The 13850-nt window shown below is 39.8% G+C and overlaps 1 protein-coding gene across 1 annotated transcript in view; it reads left to right on the top strand.

The window, feature by feature from the left end:
- Positions 1–1867: 1867 nt before the first annotated feature.
- LOC114666374 (mitochondrial basic amino acids transporter) overlaps positions 1868–13850 on the top strand; it is a 36177-nt gene continuing 24194 nt past the window's right edge. Inside the window, exon 1 of the mRNA XM_028821210.2 lies at positions 1868–2173. Coding sequence (XP_028677043.1) covers positions 2140–2173 — 34 coding nt within the window. The 5' untranslated portion in view covers positions 1868–2139. The remainder of the gene's footprint in view (positions 2174–13850) is intronic.

The following is a 13850-nucleotide window of genomic DNA, read 5'->3' as shown; positions in this document are numbered from 1 at the left end:
TTTACCCCCATGTGACTAAAGATTGGATGTGCACATGAGCATGTGCTGCAATGGATTGGTGTCCCGTCCAGAAATAGTAGCAGGTTTGGGTTGGGGTAGACCTTCCATATTTAGAGCGAAATCAGTGACACTGGGGAGAAGAATTTAATGCTGAGGAAATATGGGTTTTTATGTGAATTACCTTCCTATAGAAATAAGCTTCCATATCTTCTCTCCCCCCAATGCCCAATGAAACCATCTTCCAGCAACAACAAATATACTGAATAGCCTTCTGTTATTCATCCACCCATTCATCTCAAAGCTCATGCATGACTGGTAAGGGGTCAGGGAGTTCCGGGATTGATGGGCCATCCGACAGCAGCATGCTTGTCCTGCCCCAGTCTGTAGTCGTTATTATGACTCAGAATTCCAGGTAAGCACAAACACAAATCTAGGCCAGGTGTTAGCTTGGAGAGTTCAGTGAAATTGTCAGCTTACCTTTGCAAGATTAAAACTGGATTTTTTGAATATATTGCAGTTTAACAATTACCCTGTGTAATGGCAGCTCCAAAAGCATCAAACTATAGGCAGACCTTTAGCAGTAAACAGAGTACAGAACAAGAGTGTACAAGTAGTGCCTTTATTACTTAAATGATTACCTTTGCTTTTCTAAACTTTCTTGGCTTGTAAATAAATGAAACTGCGATTATACATTATATTTTGGGATGATCATTATTTTGTTGTTCCATTTTAAAATTAACCTGTTCGTATCAAAGCACAGAACACTGCATTTATAGGTTTTAGAGTAGTGTTTCCTGTGAGGTTTTTATAAACAGTAGGTTAATTAAACTTTTAATATAGAATACATTCACTGAGTTTTTTCATTCATATGATTATCAAGTCAAATATTTTAAACTGGTTTGGTTAACAAAATGTTCCCATCATTTAATAATCTCCATGAACTGTAAAACACACCATTCTTTTGCAGAAAGTGTACAGGAATGTACATTAAAAAGTCATAAAGGATTTTTCGTCAGAATAATATAAAATTTTTACTAAACTGTTGCTAGTTCGCTAATTTTGACAACATAATTTACTTGTACAAGTTACAAAACCGTTCTTTACAATAGAACTGTAATCCGTTTTTTTAAACGCTGTTTATTGTGCACGTAAATGACTAAACAATACTTAGAAGATTTCGTTTTTTGTTTGGTTGGTTGGTTTTCACAAGGCGGATTCTGAAAAATTGCAATTTTGACAGTAGCACCTGAAAACTCTGAATGGTACCTGCTGGATTAATAATCGTAAAGATAATGTCAAGTTATACATTGCAAAGTAAACATTTCTAGTACATCAGCAAAATGTTTTGTTACGAGTTTTAAAACTAAATGTATAAATACGCAGTGATTTTACAGAATTACATTTATTATTATAACATGCATCGATACCGGTAAACATATTTCGTGCAACTTATATCAAACATTCGTATTTTATACGTCTCGCTGAATTCAGGTCATGCTTTGTTTCTATTTAAACACATTAATGTTCTGTACTCTGTTTTCTGAATATTTACGCCTTCGAATTATCCATCTGCTTCACATGTAAAGATATAAACCCAAACAGGTCACTCATCACTAACGTGTTATTATATTTCATTTTTACTTTCTGCCAATGGTCTGGTTCGAATACTTGGTTCCTTCCGGACTCGTGCAGCTAACCACGCGATGCACAGTTTGTTGGAATGCGGAGAACATTCTAGAGATTTTTTCGGCGATACCACCGCACGTTTACATCGTTTTCTCAATGGTCAGATTGGCCACGCCGCCGCATGGTATCGACGTCATTGACGTCATTCGAAGTCTGAAGTGACTGGGCGGTGAGCGAGGGTGTTGTCCTAAACGCCGCGCTCTGATTGGACAGACGACTAAACCAAATAAAGGATACATATGTATATATATAAATATATATATGAACGCACCACCCCACCCCCCAAATTAGAAGTAGAAGCACCAAGGAGAGCTGCTGTGCTTCCGAAACAAAGTGCTGTGCCGAGAACCTTATTGTGGGGGAAAAAGTCTCGGATTCAGAAGAAGAGCGATTTCACGCCAGGGGGAAGCGAGTTTATAACGACAGGAGCGCGATAAGCAAGCAGCGCGAGGGATGGCGCTCGATTTTGCGGCGGGGTGTCTCGGAGGTGAGTGTTGGGATTTTGGGAGAATCGTGAGACGCCCCGAGGGATGCTTTCCCTTTGCATCGCTTAAGTCGCAGCCCAGAATTTTTGTTTTGTGTAAGTCGTAAAAAGTGAAATTAATATAGCCGTGAAGTCAGGAGCGAAGACGTTTCTGACTGTAAGAAATACCTGTGTAAGAACAGCCGGGATCAGCTGTCTACTGGGCCGCTGTATGTTCTGTTTTAAAGACGTATGTGCGTAGCTTGTGTTGAGTGTACTCCTTGGAACCAACGCGAAAGGAGACCATGTCCTTCCATACAGCATATTTTCGGCACAGGGCTCTAGTTGGGTACAATACGCAGTTGATACCGGTCTAATTTGTAATGACTCCAACTACACTAGTGGATACAAAAGAGGTCAACAACGTTCAAAGTTTTATATATAGTATGTATTGCGTGTGCAGAAACATAATTTTCACGTTTGAATTCTGTATGAGTACAAATCAGCATTAAAATCATAGGGATCAGGAGTAGTAAAATTGTGAGATTGATGATGCATCATACAGTATAAAACGAGTACCCATTGTATAAAAATGCAACGGTCTGCTGAATGGGATGCTTTTAGCAGCTCCTGACATGAAAGCATTAGGTCCGATTTGGGTAGCGAAGAAGGAAAAACGTAGGTTTGTGACAGCAAAAATAAAGAGCCTTACGGCACGATAGTGATGTTCAGGTGGTGGTGACCGTGGTCGTGTGAAGTCGTTTCTCTACCTCGTGAGCCAAAATTTTAATCAAACTCTTGCAGAAATGTCAGTGTTTCCGTAAGCTGTGACACCATATGTATACTGTATGCTAGTGCATACCACACCGTCGTAAAGTGCAATGTCTTTAGCTTTTGGTAAAATTAGTTGCCTTGTGGATGAGCCTGATTGAAATGTGCATTGCTCACAGTACCTTGATCTCCCAGGACTAGATAAATTACATTCAGATCCACTGAAGGAAACTAATAAAGCTTGCTTCCGTATGGACAAAGTGAAATACTTTTTATACAGAGACAAGTGGTGTTGATTTGTTGATCCAAATACTGTGTCAAAAATTGACAAGATAACTAAATGTGTAATAAAATTGGGTAAATGTTGTAGAGAATGATGGAGTGAACCCTTACTAAAATTTATTTTGAAGTAGTTCTGTGATATCTGCGCCATTTAGTTTTGTATGATCAGTATTTGCAATGCTTTCTTTGGTCCCATTGAGTAATATAAAGGAAAAGAAATATTTACAAGTGAATAGATAAAAGGGTTATATTGGGGTTCGAGGAGTTGAAGTGCCAACATGAGCAAACCCAGATAATGTCCATCAAATCAACTGTAATGTTTTTTGGAAACTATTCAGTAGCAATGGATCTGTTTATATGGTCAGCATTTTTAAACTGTTTTTAAGGCTGGATATGAAGAACATTGTAAAGATAATATTTTAGATACTTTATTAATCCCAAGGGGAAATTCACATACAGCAGCAGCATACTGATACAAAAAACAATATTAAATTAAAGATTGATAACAATGCAGGTAAAAAGAGACAATAACTTTGTATAATGTTAATGTTTACCCCCCTGGGTGGAATTGAAGAGTCGCATAGTTTGGGGGAGGAACGATCTTCTCAGTCTGTCGCTGAAGCTGCTCTTCTGTCTGGAGATGACACTGTTTAGTGGATGCAGTGGATTCTCCATTATTGATAGGAGCCTGCTGAGCGCCCGTCGCTCTGCCACAGATGTCAAGCTGCCTTCCTCACCGGTTTGTCCAGGCGTGAGGCGTCCTTCTTCTTAATGCTGCCTCCCCAGCACAACACCGCGTAGAAGAGGGTGCTCGCCACAACCGTCTGATAGAACATCTGCAGCATCTTATTGCAGATGTTGAAGGACGCCAGCCTTCTAAGGAAGTATAACCGGCTCTGTCCTTTCTTACACAGAACATCAGTATTGGCAGTCCAGTCTAATTTATCATCCAGTTGCACTCCCAGGTGTTTATAGGTCTGCACCATCTGCACACAGTCACCTCTGATGATCACGGGGTCCATGAGGGGTCTGGGCCTCCTAAAATCCACCACCAGCTCCTTGGTTTTGCTGGTGTTCAGGTGTAGGTGGTTTGAGTCGCACCATTTAACAAAGTCCTTGATTAGGTCCCTATACTCCTCCTCCTGCCCACTCCTGATGCAGCCCACGATAGCAGTGTCGTCAGCGAACTTTTGCACGTGGCAGGACTCCGAGTTGTATTGGAAGTCCGATGTCTATAGGCTGAACAGGACCGGAGAAAGTACAGTCCCCTGTGGTGCTCCTGTGTTGCTGACCACAATGTCAGTGCAGTTCCCAAGATGCACATACTGAGGTCTGTCTGTAAGATAGTCCATGATCCATGCCACCAGGTATGAATCTACTCCCATCTCTGTCAGCTTGTCCCTAAGGAGCAGAGGTTGGATTGTGTTGAAGGTGCTAGAGAAGTCTAGAAACATAATTCTTACAGCACCACTGCCTCTGTCCAAGTGGGAGAGGGATTGGTGTAGCATATAGATGATCGCATCCTCCGCTCCCATCTTCTCCTGATATGCAAACTGCAGAGGGTCAAGGGCGTGTTGAACCTGTGGCCCCAGGTGGTGAAGCCGCAGCCTCTCCGTGGTCTTCATCACATGTGATGTCAGAGCAACAGGCTGGAAGTCATTCAGCTCACTAGGACGTGACACCTTTGGGACTGGGGTGATACAAGATGTTTTCCAAAGCCTCGGGACTCTCCCCTGTTCCAGGCTCAGGTTGAAGATGCGCTGTAGAGGACCCCCCAGCTCCAATGCACGGACCTTCAGCAGTCGTGGTGATACTCCATCTGGACCCGCTGCTTTGCTGGCACAAAGTCTCCTCAGCTCTCTGCTCACCTGCACTGTTGTAATTGTGGGTGGGGATGTCTCTCCTATGCTGGTATCAGCAGAAGGATGTGTGGAGGGTGCAGTACTCCGAGGTGAGAGTGAGAGTGGGTTAGGGTGGTCAAACCTGTTAAAGAAGTTGTTCATTTGGTTTGCTCTCTTCACATCTCTCTCGATGGTGGTACCCCGCTTCGAGCTGCAGCCAGTGATGATCTTCATCCCATCCCACACTTCCTTCATGTTGTTATTCTGCAACTTCTGCTCCAGCTTTCTCCTGTATTGCTCCTTCGATGCCCTGAACTGGACTCTAAGTTCCTTCTGCACGCGCTTGAGCTCATGCTGATCACCACCTTTAAAAGCCCTTTTCTTCTGGTTCAAAAGACCCTTGATGTCACTTGTAATCCATGGCTTGTTGTTAGCATAGCAGCATACAGTTCTTACTGGAACTACAATGTCCATGCAGAAATTGATGTAGTCAGTAGTGCAGTCAACAACCTCCTCAATGTTCTCACTATGTGATCCCTGCAGGATATCCCAGTCTGTAGTTCCAAAGCATTCTCTCAAGGCCTTCTCTGCCTCAGGGGACCACTTCCTGAATGAGCGTGTGGTTGTAGGTAGGACCCTCACTCTTGGTTTGTAGTGAGGCTGAAGCAGAACCAGGTTATGATCTGCGTTCCCAAGCGCAGGCAGTGGGGTGGCGCTGTATGCATCTTTAATGTTTGCATACAGTAAATCAATAGTCTTATTTCCCCGGGTGTTACAGTCCACATACTGGGAGAATGCAGGTAATGTTTTGTCCAGCGTCACATGGTTAAAGTCTCCAGCGATTAGCACAAGCGCCCTGCAGCAAGTGGAGACTTTAACGTTAACATGTCCAGAGTTACACCACCGTGTATTAACATAGAGAGCGAGTCCTCCTACCGCAGGTACTTGCATCTCTGTCCGCTCTAACTGTGCTAAACCCGGGTAGCTCCACGTTAACATCTGGGATGGTGGTAGTTAGCCACGTTTCGCAAAAGCACAACAAACTGCATTCTCTGTAGGTTCTGACATTTTTCACCAGCGCAGCCAGTTCATCGATCTTATTTGAGATTGAGTTCACATTTCCCAGAATCACAGAAGGCACCGAAGGCTTAAAACGCCACTTTCTCGCAAGCCGCTTCATTTTTAGCTTAGTGCTGACTCTGCTGCCATGATACCGCCTTCTTACCTCGTCAGGTAAATAGGGAACCACACAGGCACTGGCATTTGTTCTCAGCGCTCGAAGTTGAGTAATTGAATAGACGTGTCTCGGCGTGTAAAAATCCATGCCCACGTTGTAAAAGTAAGTGTGTCCAGGGAATGAATCCACATAAAATAAAGTGATATGAGTGATCAATAAAAAAGAGAAAAATAAAAGTAGAAAAATAAAGTCGTACACGGAGCTGCTGAAAAGGCTGCCACTCTCGGCGGCGCCTGAGTCACATTTGAACGTTAAGGTGAATTTTAAATACAGTGTTATGCATGTTATATATTAGAATCCTGGAATTTCGTGTGTGTGTGGAAAAATTAAAAAATAAACCACAATATCAAACATACCAGGTACAGGAGCTTTTGTACAGGTAGGGCAAGGCAGACTGACAGTGCAAACTTCCTGCACACCATGAACACTTTCATTTCCTACATGCACACCATGAACACTTTCATTTCCTACAGTCTGCCATTTTGTGATACTTTAGTATCACAGATAGGATAGCTAGACATTATTATTCCGAAAGGAAATTTTGTTTACAGCAGAAAAGTACAAAACATAAGGCATTCTTACACAGATATGAGGAAATAAGTTAAGGCTCACAAACTGACAGCCAGTGTTATTGTACATACACACACTCACAGATTTAGGTTGTGATCTCTTTCCAGACATGTGAGCTCTTTCCTTAGATAACTACAGTGAGCTCAAGCAGATTTGCAAGATGACTTTTAGTGTGTGAGGTTGTCTTCCTGGCTGCTTATTTGATATAAAAAAAAAAAACAAAAAAAACAAAAGGTTAATCTGTAACTGAGCACCTATTTTTTCTACACAGTTGGAGCGGTGCTGTAATTTTTTTTTTCGCCGTTAGAATTGAGGTGTTAAACCTAGATCCTGGCATCGTAACTGATATTTATTGTTACTTCAATTATTTACTTACTTACTTACTTATTAACTATGCATTTATTTAATTTTAAACTATCTGCCAATAAACAATTTAATGCAAACAACAAGAGGCAATATCTGATCTACTGATTTGTTCTTGCCTGCATCTGTGTGTCTTCATAAATTTGATTTGGTCCTCAATCTTTTGATATTCTCTGAAAAAAACATTTTGAATATCAAAAATGTATAACAAGGCAAAAGGAGAGTACTAACAAGCTACATGATTTTATTTATTTATTCAGACCTTCACCTATAACACTAAAACTGGATTAAGCAAGCTCGGTGACTGGAGGGTTGTTTTATTAACAAGAATTAGCTTGCAGTAGTGAAGGAATCTGTTGGAAGCGAACCTGCATCCACTGTACCCTTTCAGTAACCAATTTTGACTTCCGTACTTTAAAGTAAACCATTTAATAAGTTTTGCTATAAATTGTCTAGTGCATCTTTGGTTTCTGATTTCTAGTCTGATAGTTGTTCCCCATTATGGTCAGGCCCTTACAATAGTGGACCATGATGGTATTTGTTTATGACATGGTTCTATTCTCAGGATTCAATAGAATTAATCAGTGCATGACAAGTTTATTTTTGAGGACCACCTGATCCATTCATCCTTTATCACAATTAATTGTTTAAGTCTGTACAGTGTGCTGACTTTAACCTGTGGAGTGTATTGTCATTGTTCTTTTATAGTGATAATCACAAGAAGGTTTAGATGTCTTCTGATAAGTGTCTCTTGTTTACTTTTCATTCTGCATGCTTGTTAGTTTTGCAGTGCATTGAACTAGTTAAACTAAGTAGACTTACCCTCCCTTATACGGCTCCCATTTATTTTTGCCCTGTGTTGGACGAGTTGCATATTTGTCATTTTATCTACATGCTTGTCTGACTCTGACCTTTCCAAGTATACAGTTGCTGGTTTTATTTTATTCTAATTTGTCAATCTAGCAAAATGACCCAAATTTACAACTTGCCTCATTGTGATTGGAAATAGCATATAGTAAATTTTATACGGTCTCCCACAAGGTCTTGTAAACCTAGGGTTAGTTTAAGTCAGTTAAAATGCATGCTGCTTATATTCAACAGGGGTCTTATAGTATGTTCTGGGGTGGGCTAGAGTGTGCCGCTCTCTTTTGGTTGACCCCTAACAGATTCTTAACATCTGAAAGTCTGACATTGAAGACTGGAAAAAATAAAAACTCTTAGGTGAAAACCTTATGTGCAGCATTTTAAACAGTTAAAACGCTTGCACCATTCAGTCTATGATTTATTGCCACACATTTCCATCTGTTTTGTAATCATAAAATATTTATGATAATGCTAATGAAATTGTTGACACAGTGTCTTTCCAGAATTATGTCATGATGAGAGTTTCAACATTACCCAACTTTAGTGGACATGGTAAAAGGAACTCTGACAAATGCTAGCATTTGCAGGCATACCATTGTGTTGCACTATGAGAAGGTACTCTATATGGCCACGTTTGTGGACACATACCTATATGAGCTTGTTGGACATCCCATTTCAAAACCATATGCATTAATATGGAATTGGCCCTGCCTTTGCAGCTGTAACCACTTCCACCCTTTTGGAAAAGCTTTCCACAAGATGTTGGAGGGTGTCTGGGGGAATATATGCCCATTCAGCCAAAAGAGTGTGTGAGATCAAGTACTGAAGATGGACAAGAAGACCTGGCAAGCAATCAGCATTCCATTTGTTCCTCAACACTAAACACCAAACTCATGTAACTATGTCATTATGGACCAGGCTTTGTGGACATGAGCACAGTCATGCTGGAAAAGAAAAGTGCCTTCCCCAAACTGTTGCCACAAAGTTGGAAGTGCACATTAGTCTAAATGCTACAGCATACAAAGACATTTAACAGACCCTTTCACTGGAACCAAACTGCCTAGCACAAACCCTAAAAAACAGCCCCAGACCAATATCCCTCGTCCATTAAACTTTACAGTAGGTACTATGCATTCCAAAAATAGCAGTCTCCCGGCATCTTCCCACCCCAGATTTGTCTTTCTAGAGTCCAATAGCTGACAATTAGCAATGTGATCATAGGCTTTTAGGCCATGGAAATCTATTTCATGAAGCTCTTGCTGCATGGTTCTTATACTGATGTTGCTTCCCTGGAAGTTTGAAATTCTGTTGTGATTGTGAGTAACAGAGGATAGTCAATTATGTGCTTCTGCACTCGGCCGCCGCATTCTTTGATTTTGCATGTCCTACCTCTTCATGGCTGAGCTGTTGTTGCTCCTAGGCACTTCCATTTCACAATAATAGCACTTGAACTGGAACAGGGCAGATCTAGCGGAGCAGAAATTTCACATACAGACTTGTGGCAAAGGTGACCTATGACAGTGCCACGTTGAAAGTCCATAAGCTCTTTAGTAGGACTCTGCTGCCAGTGTTTGTCAATGGAGATTGACATGGCTCTGTGCTTGATTGTATGCAGCTGTTAACAATGGTTGACACTGAAACATATGATCTTAATTTGGAGGGGTGTCCACATATTTCTGACGTTCCAGTGTATTATGTGGGGGCACCAAGCGGGTTGTGGAGTGTCAGATACATGTTGGCCTTTCTGAACATTTACATTCAGTTTTCAAAGCAGTTACTAATGCTTATATTGAAAATCATTAACATATGTCTTACCTTAAAGGAAAAAAAAAACTTTACTCAACTGCAGTATGATTGGTTTTCATGCCTAAAGTTTGACAAATTCAGAAAGCCAAATATATGAACACTTACTGTACATACTTTTATCATGCTAGTGTGATTCATAAATAGAAGTGGCTGAGAGCTGTGAAATTAAATCTGTTCTACTGTCCAAGTTGCTCAAGACACAAATGATCATTTCTCACTATTGAAAGATTGTAGATGTTTCCTCTTTATTTTTATGCAGCAAAGTTGATTGTTGTTCCCCTAATCATCATATTACTATTAGTCAGTTTTTCTTTTTAACCTTTTATGTAACTAGGAAAAAATACCAAGAAATTAAATTCTTTAAGTAAATCAGCCCCAAATTACAATTTAAACAAAGTATGTTATTCATTAGACTGAATACAGATCAAAGTACAGTTCTGGGTACGTCAGGAAACGTAGGGTAAAGCAAAGTGTTACTTCAAACCAATGAAGCACTTTGCAGTTTCAGTCAAAAGATTAGCCTAAGATGTATTGGATGTAGTCCTTGGCTTGAAAACTGTTTGAAGTTCAGCAACCATAATAAAGCAAAAATTCCATTAAACACTTAAACTCATCAGATTTTTAGAAGTATAAAATATGTCCAAACTTGAAGTTGCATTGCGGTTCAGAGAGACAAAAATGAACATTGGGCTCATTTCTAAGCAGTCCATTCTTATAATTTTAAGATATTTTTCTTTGCTTATATTTTTGCCAGTATAGTGATGTCACAGTCTCTGTCATTTTGTATGATTAGTTTTACTGGTGCTGCCAGTTTGGCAAGTTTGGTCTCTGGAATGCTGCATGTTAACAGCATGAGATAAATGAGATGCATGACAGAACGGCAGCCACATTAAAAAGATGGATGTACACCTTGTAATGTATTGTGATTTGTGCCAAAAACAGGAAAAAAAAATGACCACACAGTGAAACTCCAGTGTTTTTTGGTTGATTCAAAATGGGCAGAATCAAAAATGATGAGAAATCAAAATTTCAAAAAAGTCAAAAACAGGACAAATGCAAAGTAAGAAAATAAAATTAGAGGGTAAAAATGCAAGAAAATGTATTTAGGTATTAACAATAATCCAGAAATGACCCAACCAGTCTCATTCAAAAACAAATAATGAAGCCAAAAGTTATATAGCCAGAGAAGCAAACAACAAAATGGTCAAAAGAGGTCCATAACTGCAAAAGTGAAAGGGAGCAAAGGCGTAGTTAACTGAAAGTTAACTAATGCTGCTTTGCCAAATGAGTGGTAAACAAAGGTTATGTAGTCCGCAGGTGCTGTATCTTGAGCTAATAAAAGCACCTGAGGGCAATTGTATAATCTGACAAATCATCCCAAAACTTAAATAATCGAGACTCCACAAAATACCTAGAGTAGGTATTTTTCTTATGTTCCTAGTCAATTAAGTGCATTTGAGATACTGAAATGTAATAAAGCAAAACAAGTACAGTATCTTTGTAAAGTGTAGTAAGACATCATTTAGATAATGGCATGAGAAGAGTTAAAAATCAAAATATAAGGACTGCATGTCAAAACAGGGAAGGGGCATTTTAAAATGAAATTGCAAGTCTTTGGCGCCCGTATTGGAAAATGTTGAGTGAAAGAGCATCATGGATAATCCTAAGAGCTTTACAGAAAACAAAGCCCGAACAATGATCTTCCACTGTGAACTGAGAAGAGGGAGTATAGTTTTGAGCTGTCATCTTGAGCAAAGTTTTAAAATAACAGACATTACACAAGTTTATTACTCATTTACCTTTAAGTCAGGTGTATTTTTATTTTGTCTTTATGATCACCCCCTCTTCAGCATGTAACTGTCGAAGATATTATTATTATTATTATTATTATTATTATTGTTGTAAGGCTTGTAGGCCTGATTGCCTTTAGTTAGAAGTTAGTTACGTAAAGTTATGTCAAGTACAGTTACATTTAAGTTGCAGTGCTTCATGGGATTGGTTACAGCTGAAAGAACCGTTTGCTTGTATTTTAGCCAAAATAGATAGGTTAATGCTGGGTTAGCAGGTAAGCAAAATAGTTGATTATTTTATTTGAACTGTGAGGTGATGTAGTTACGTATGAAAGAACTGCCTTTTGATAGATGAATGAGAGTTGCTGCCTGACTGCCATGGTGTCTGATTACTCTTCTTCAATAAAGCTGTTAAATGGATCTACCAGTTATTGACTTTGGCTCTTTGCCTCCATTTAACTCTGGACTTCTAGTCAACAGCTAATTTTATATTGTAAGCATTTATTGCAAGATGGCGTGATATAAAGACGCTCTGTGATTCTGGGCCTCTCATGGTGTCTGGTCAAGTGATTACAGAAGGTGTGCTTCTAACTGCATGACCTGAAAGGCTTTAATTTAAAAAAATTTAATTTTTTTGCATTTATGTAGTGCTTTTCTCACAACTCAAAGCGCTTAGCAATTGCAGGTTAAGGGCCTTGCTGAAGGGCCCAACAGAGCAGAGTCCCTTTTGGCATTTTTACGGGATTTGACCGGCAACCTTCCGATTGTCAGTGCAGATCCCTAGCCTCAGCTTTGTTTTAGTAGATCAGTGTCCACACAGTCTCGCCTGCATTGCTTATTTCTGTAGAGGTTATCTGAATGCAGTGAAGTTGGCATCTAACAGACTCTTCCTTTTTTAGGGCTGATGTGCAGAGTTGGTGAGACTGTATCTAGAGTACATTGTGCACTTGTGGTCACCATGCTGTACAAGGAGTGTTAATGTAACTACCAGATGCACTTGCGAATTACTAATTTATACATTCATAATTTTTTAAAGATACTAATTAAATGAGAGCCAGCAGAATCGTTTGATATTTAAATAGCAAATGAAATAAAGAGGAAGTTCATGTAAGATTGAACACAGAATGTTCTGCTTTCCACAAAAGAATCACTCACCAAGTTATATATCCATCCATCCATCCATTATCCAACCCGCTGAATCCGAACACAGGGTCACGGGGGTCTGCTGGAGCCAATCCCAGCCAACACAGGGCACAAGGCAGGAACCAATCCCGGGCAGGGTGCCAACCCATCGCAGCAAGTTATATATTTAAAGTAGAAAAGTTGACAACTTTAAAATAAAAAAAACTGAATGAGATACTTGGACAACTTTACATCATCTGGTCTCTCATTTGTAAAATTTATTTTCTTATGGAAAGCCCCCACCACATTGGTCAGCCCAGGTTTTTTCAGTAGGTCGCCCCTAAACAACATGATTTTATTACTGGTGTGTTGCTCTTGGCAATTGTGTTTTACTCTTCATCTTAAAATATGCTGTATGATGCTATATTCAGTCTTGGCAAGGAAACTGTATTGGCTGTGGACACTGAACATTTTTCTTCCTTCAGTATTCATTTAGTTCTTCCTGCACAATATGAATATATTAATTCTGTTTAAAGCAATGTGTAAGGTTTCTTGAGTTCCCTCGCTAACATTGCTTTATTAAATTAGCCAGTCTTAATCTGTCCCGTGAGTGAATGGTGCTTTTTAGAAAATGTATGTTATAAGCAAATATACATTTTTGGGCTGGGGTAGTTTCTCCAAGAATGTGACCTACCGTTACAAACTATTACAAATGAAAACATTTCTAGAAAAACTCTCCTTGAATTTTATGCTCCTTTAGTTCTGTTTACAAGATGATTTGTTAGAGGTAGTAGGCTAAGGCCGGATTTATACTTCACGCGACGCATGCTGCAGCGGACGCTCCTGCTACGCTAGCGTTGTACTGTTTTTACTTGCGCACGCACTTTACATAAATTTGGAGGAATTCACCAGGTGACAGTTTGAGATATTATCACGGGGAGAACAGGTTCGGCCTCACTGTGTTGTGAATTGCCTGGAACACCCATTAAATTCTGATGACACCTTACCGCAATATTTCTGAAAAGGATGCTTAATGATTAAATCCATCAGTTCAG

Source organism: Erpetoichthys calabaricus, chromosome 16 (genome assembly GCF_900747795.2).
Source record: "Erpetoichthys calabaricus chromosome 16, fErpCal1.3, whole genome shotgun sequence".
NCBI classification, from domain to species: Eukaryota; Metazoa; Chordata; class Cladistia; order Polypteriformes; family Polypteridae; genus Erpetoichthys; species Erpetoichthys calabaricus.
Note: the sequence above shows the minus strand (reverse complement) of the source record. Positions and strands in the feature narration are given on the sequence as shown.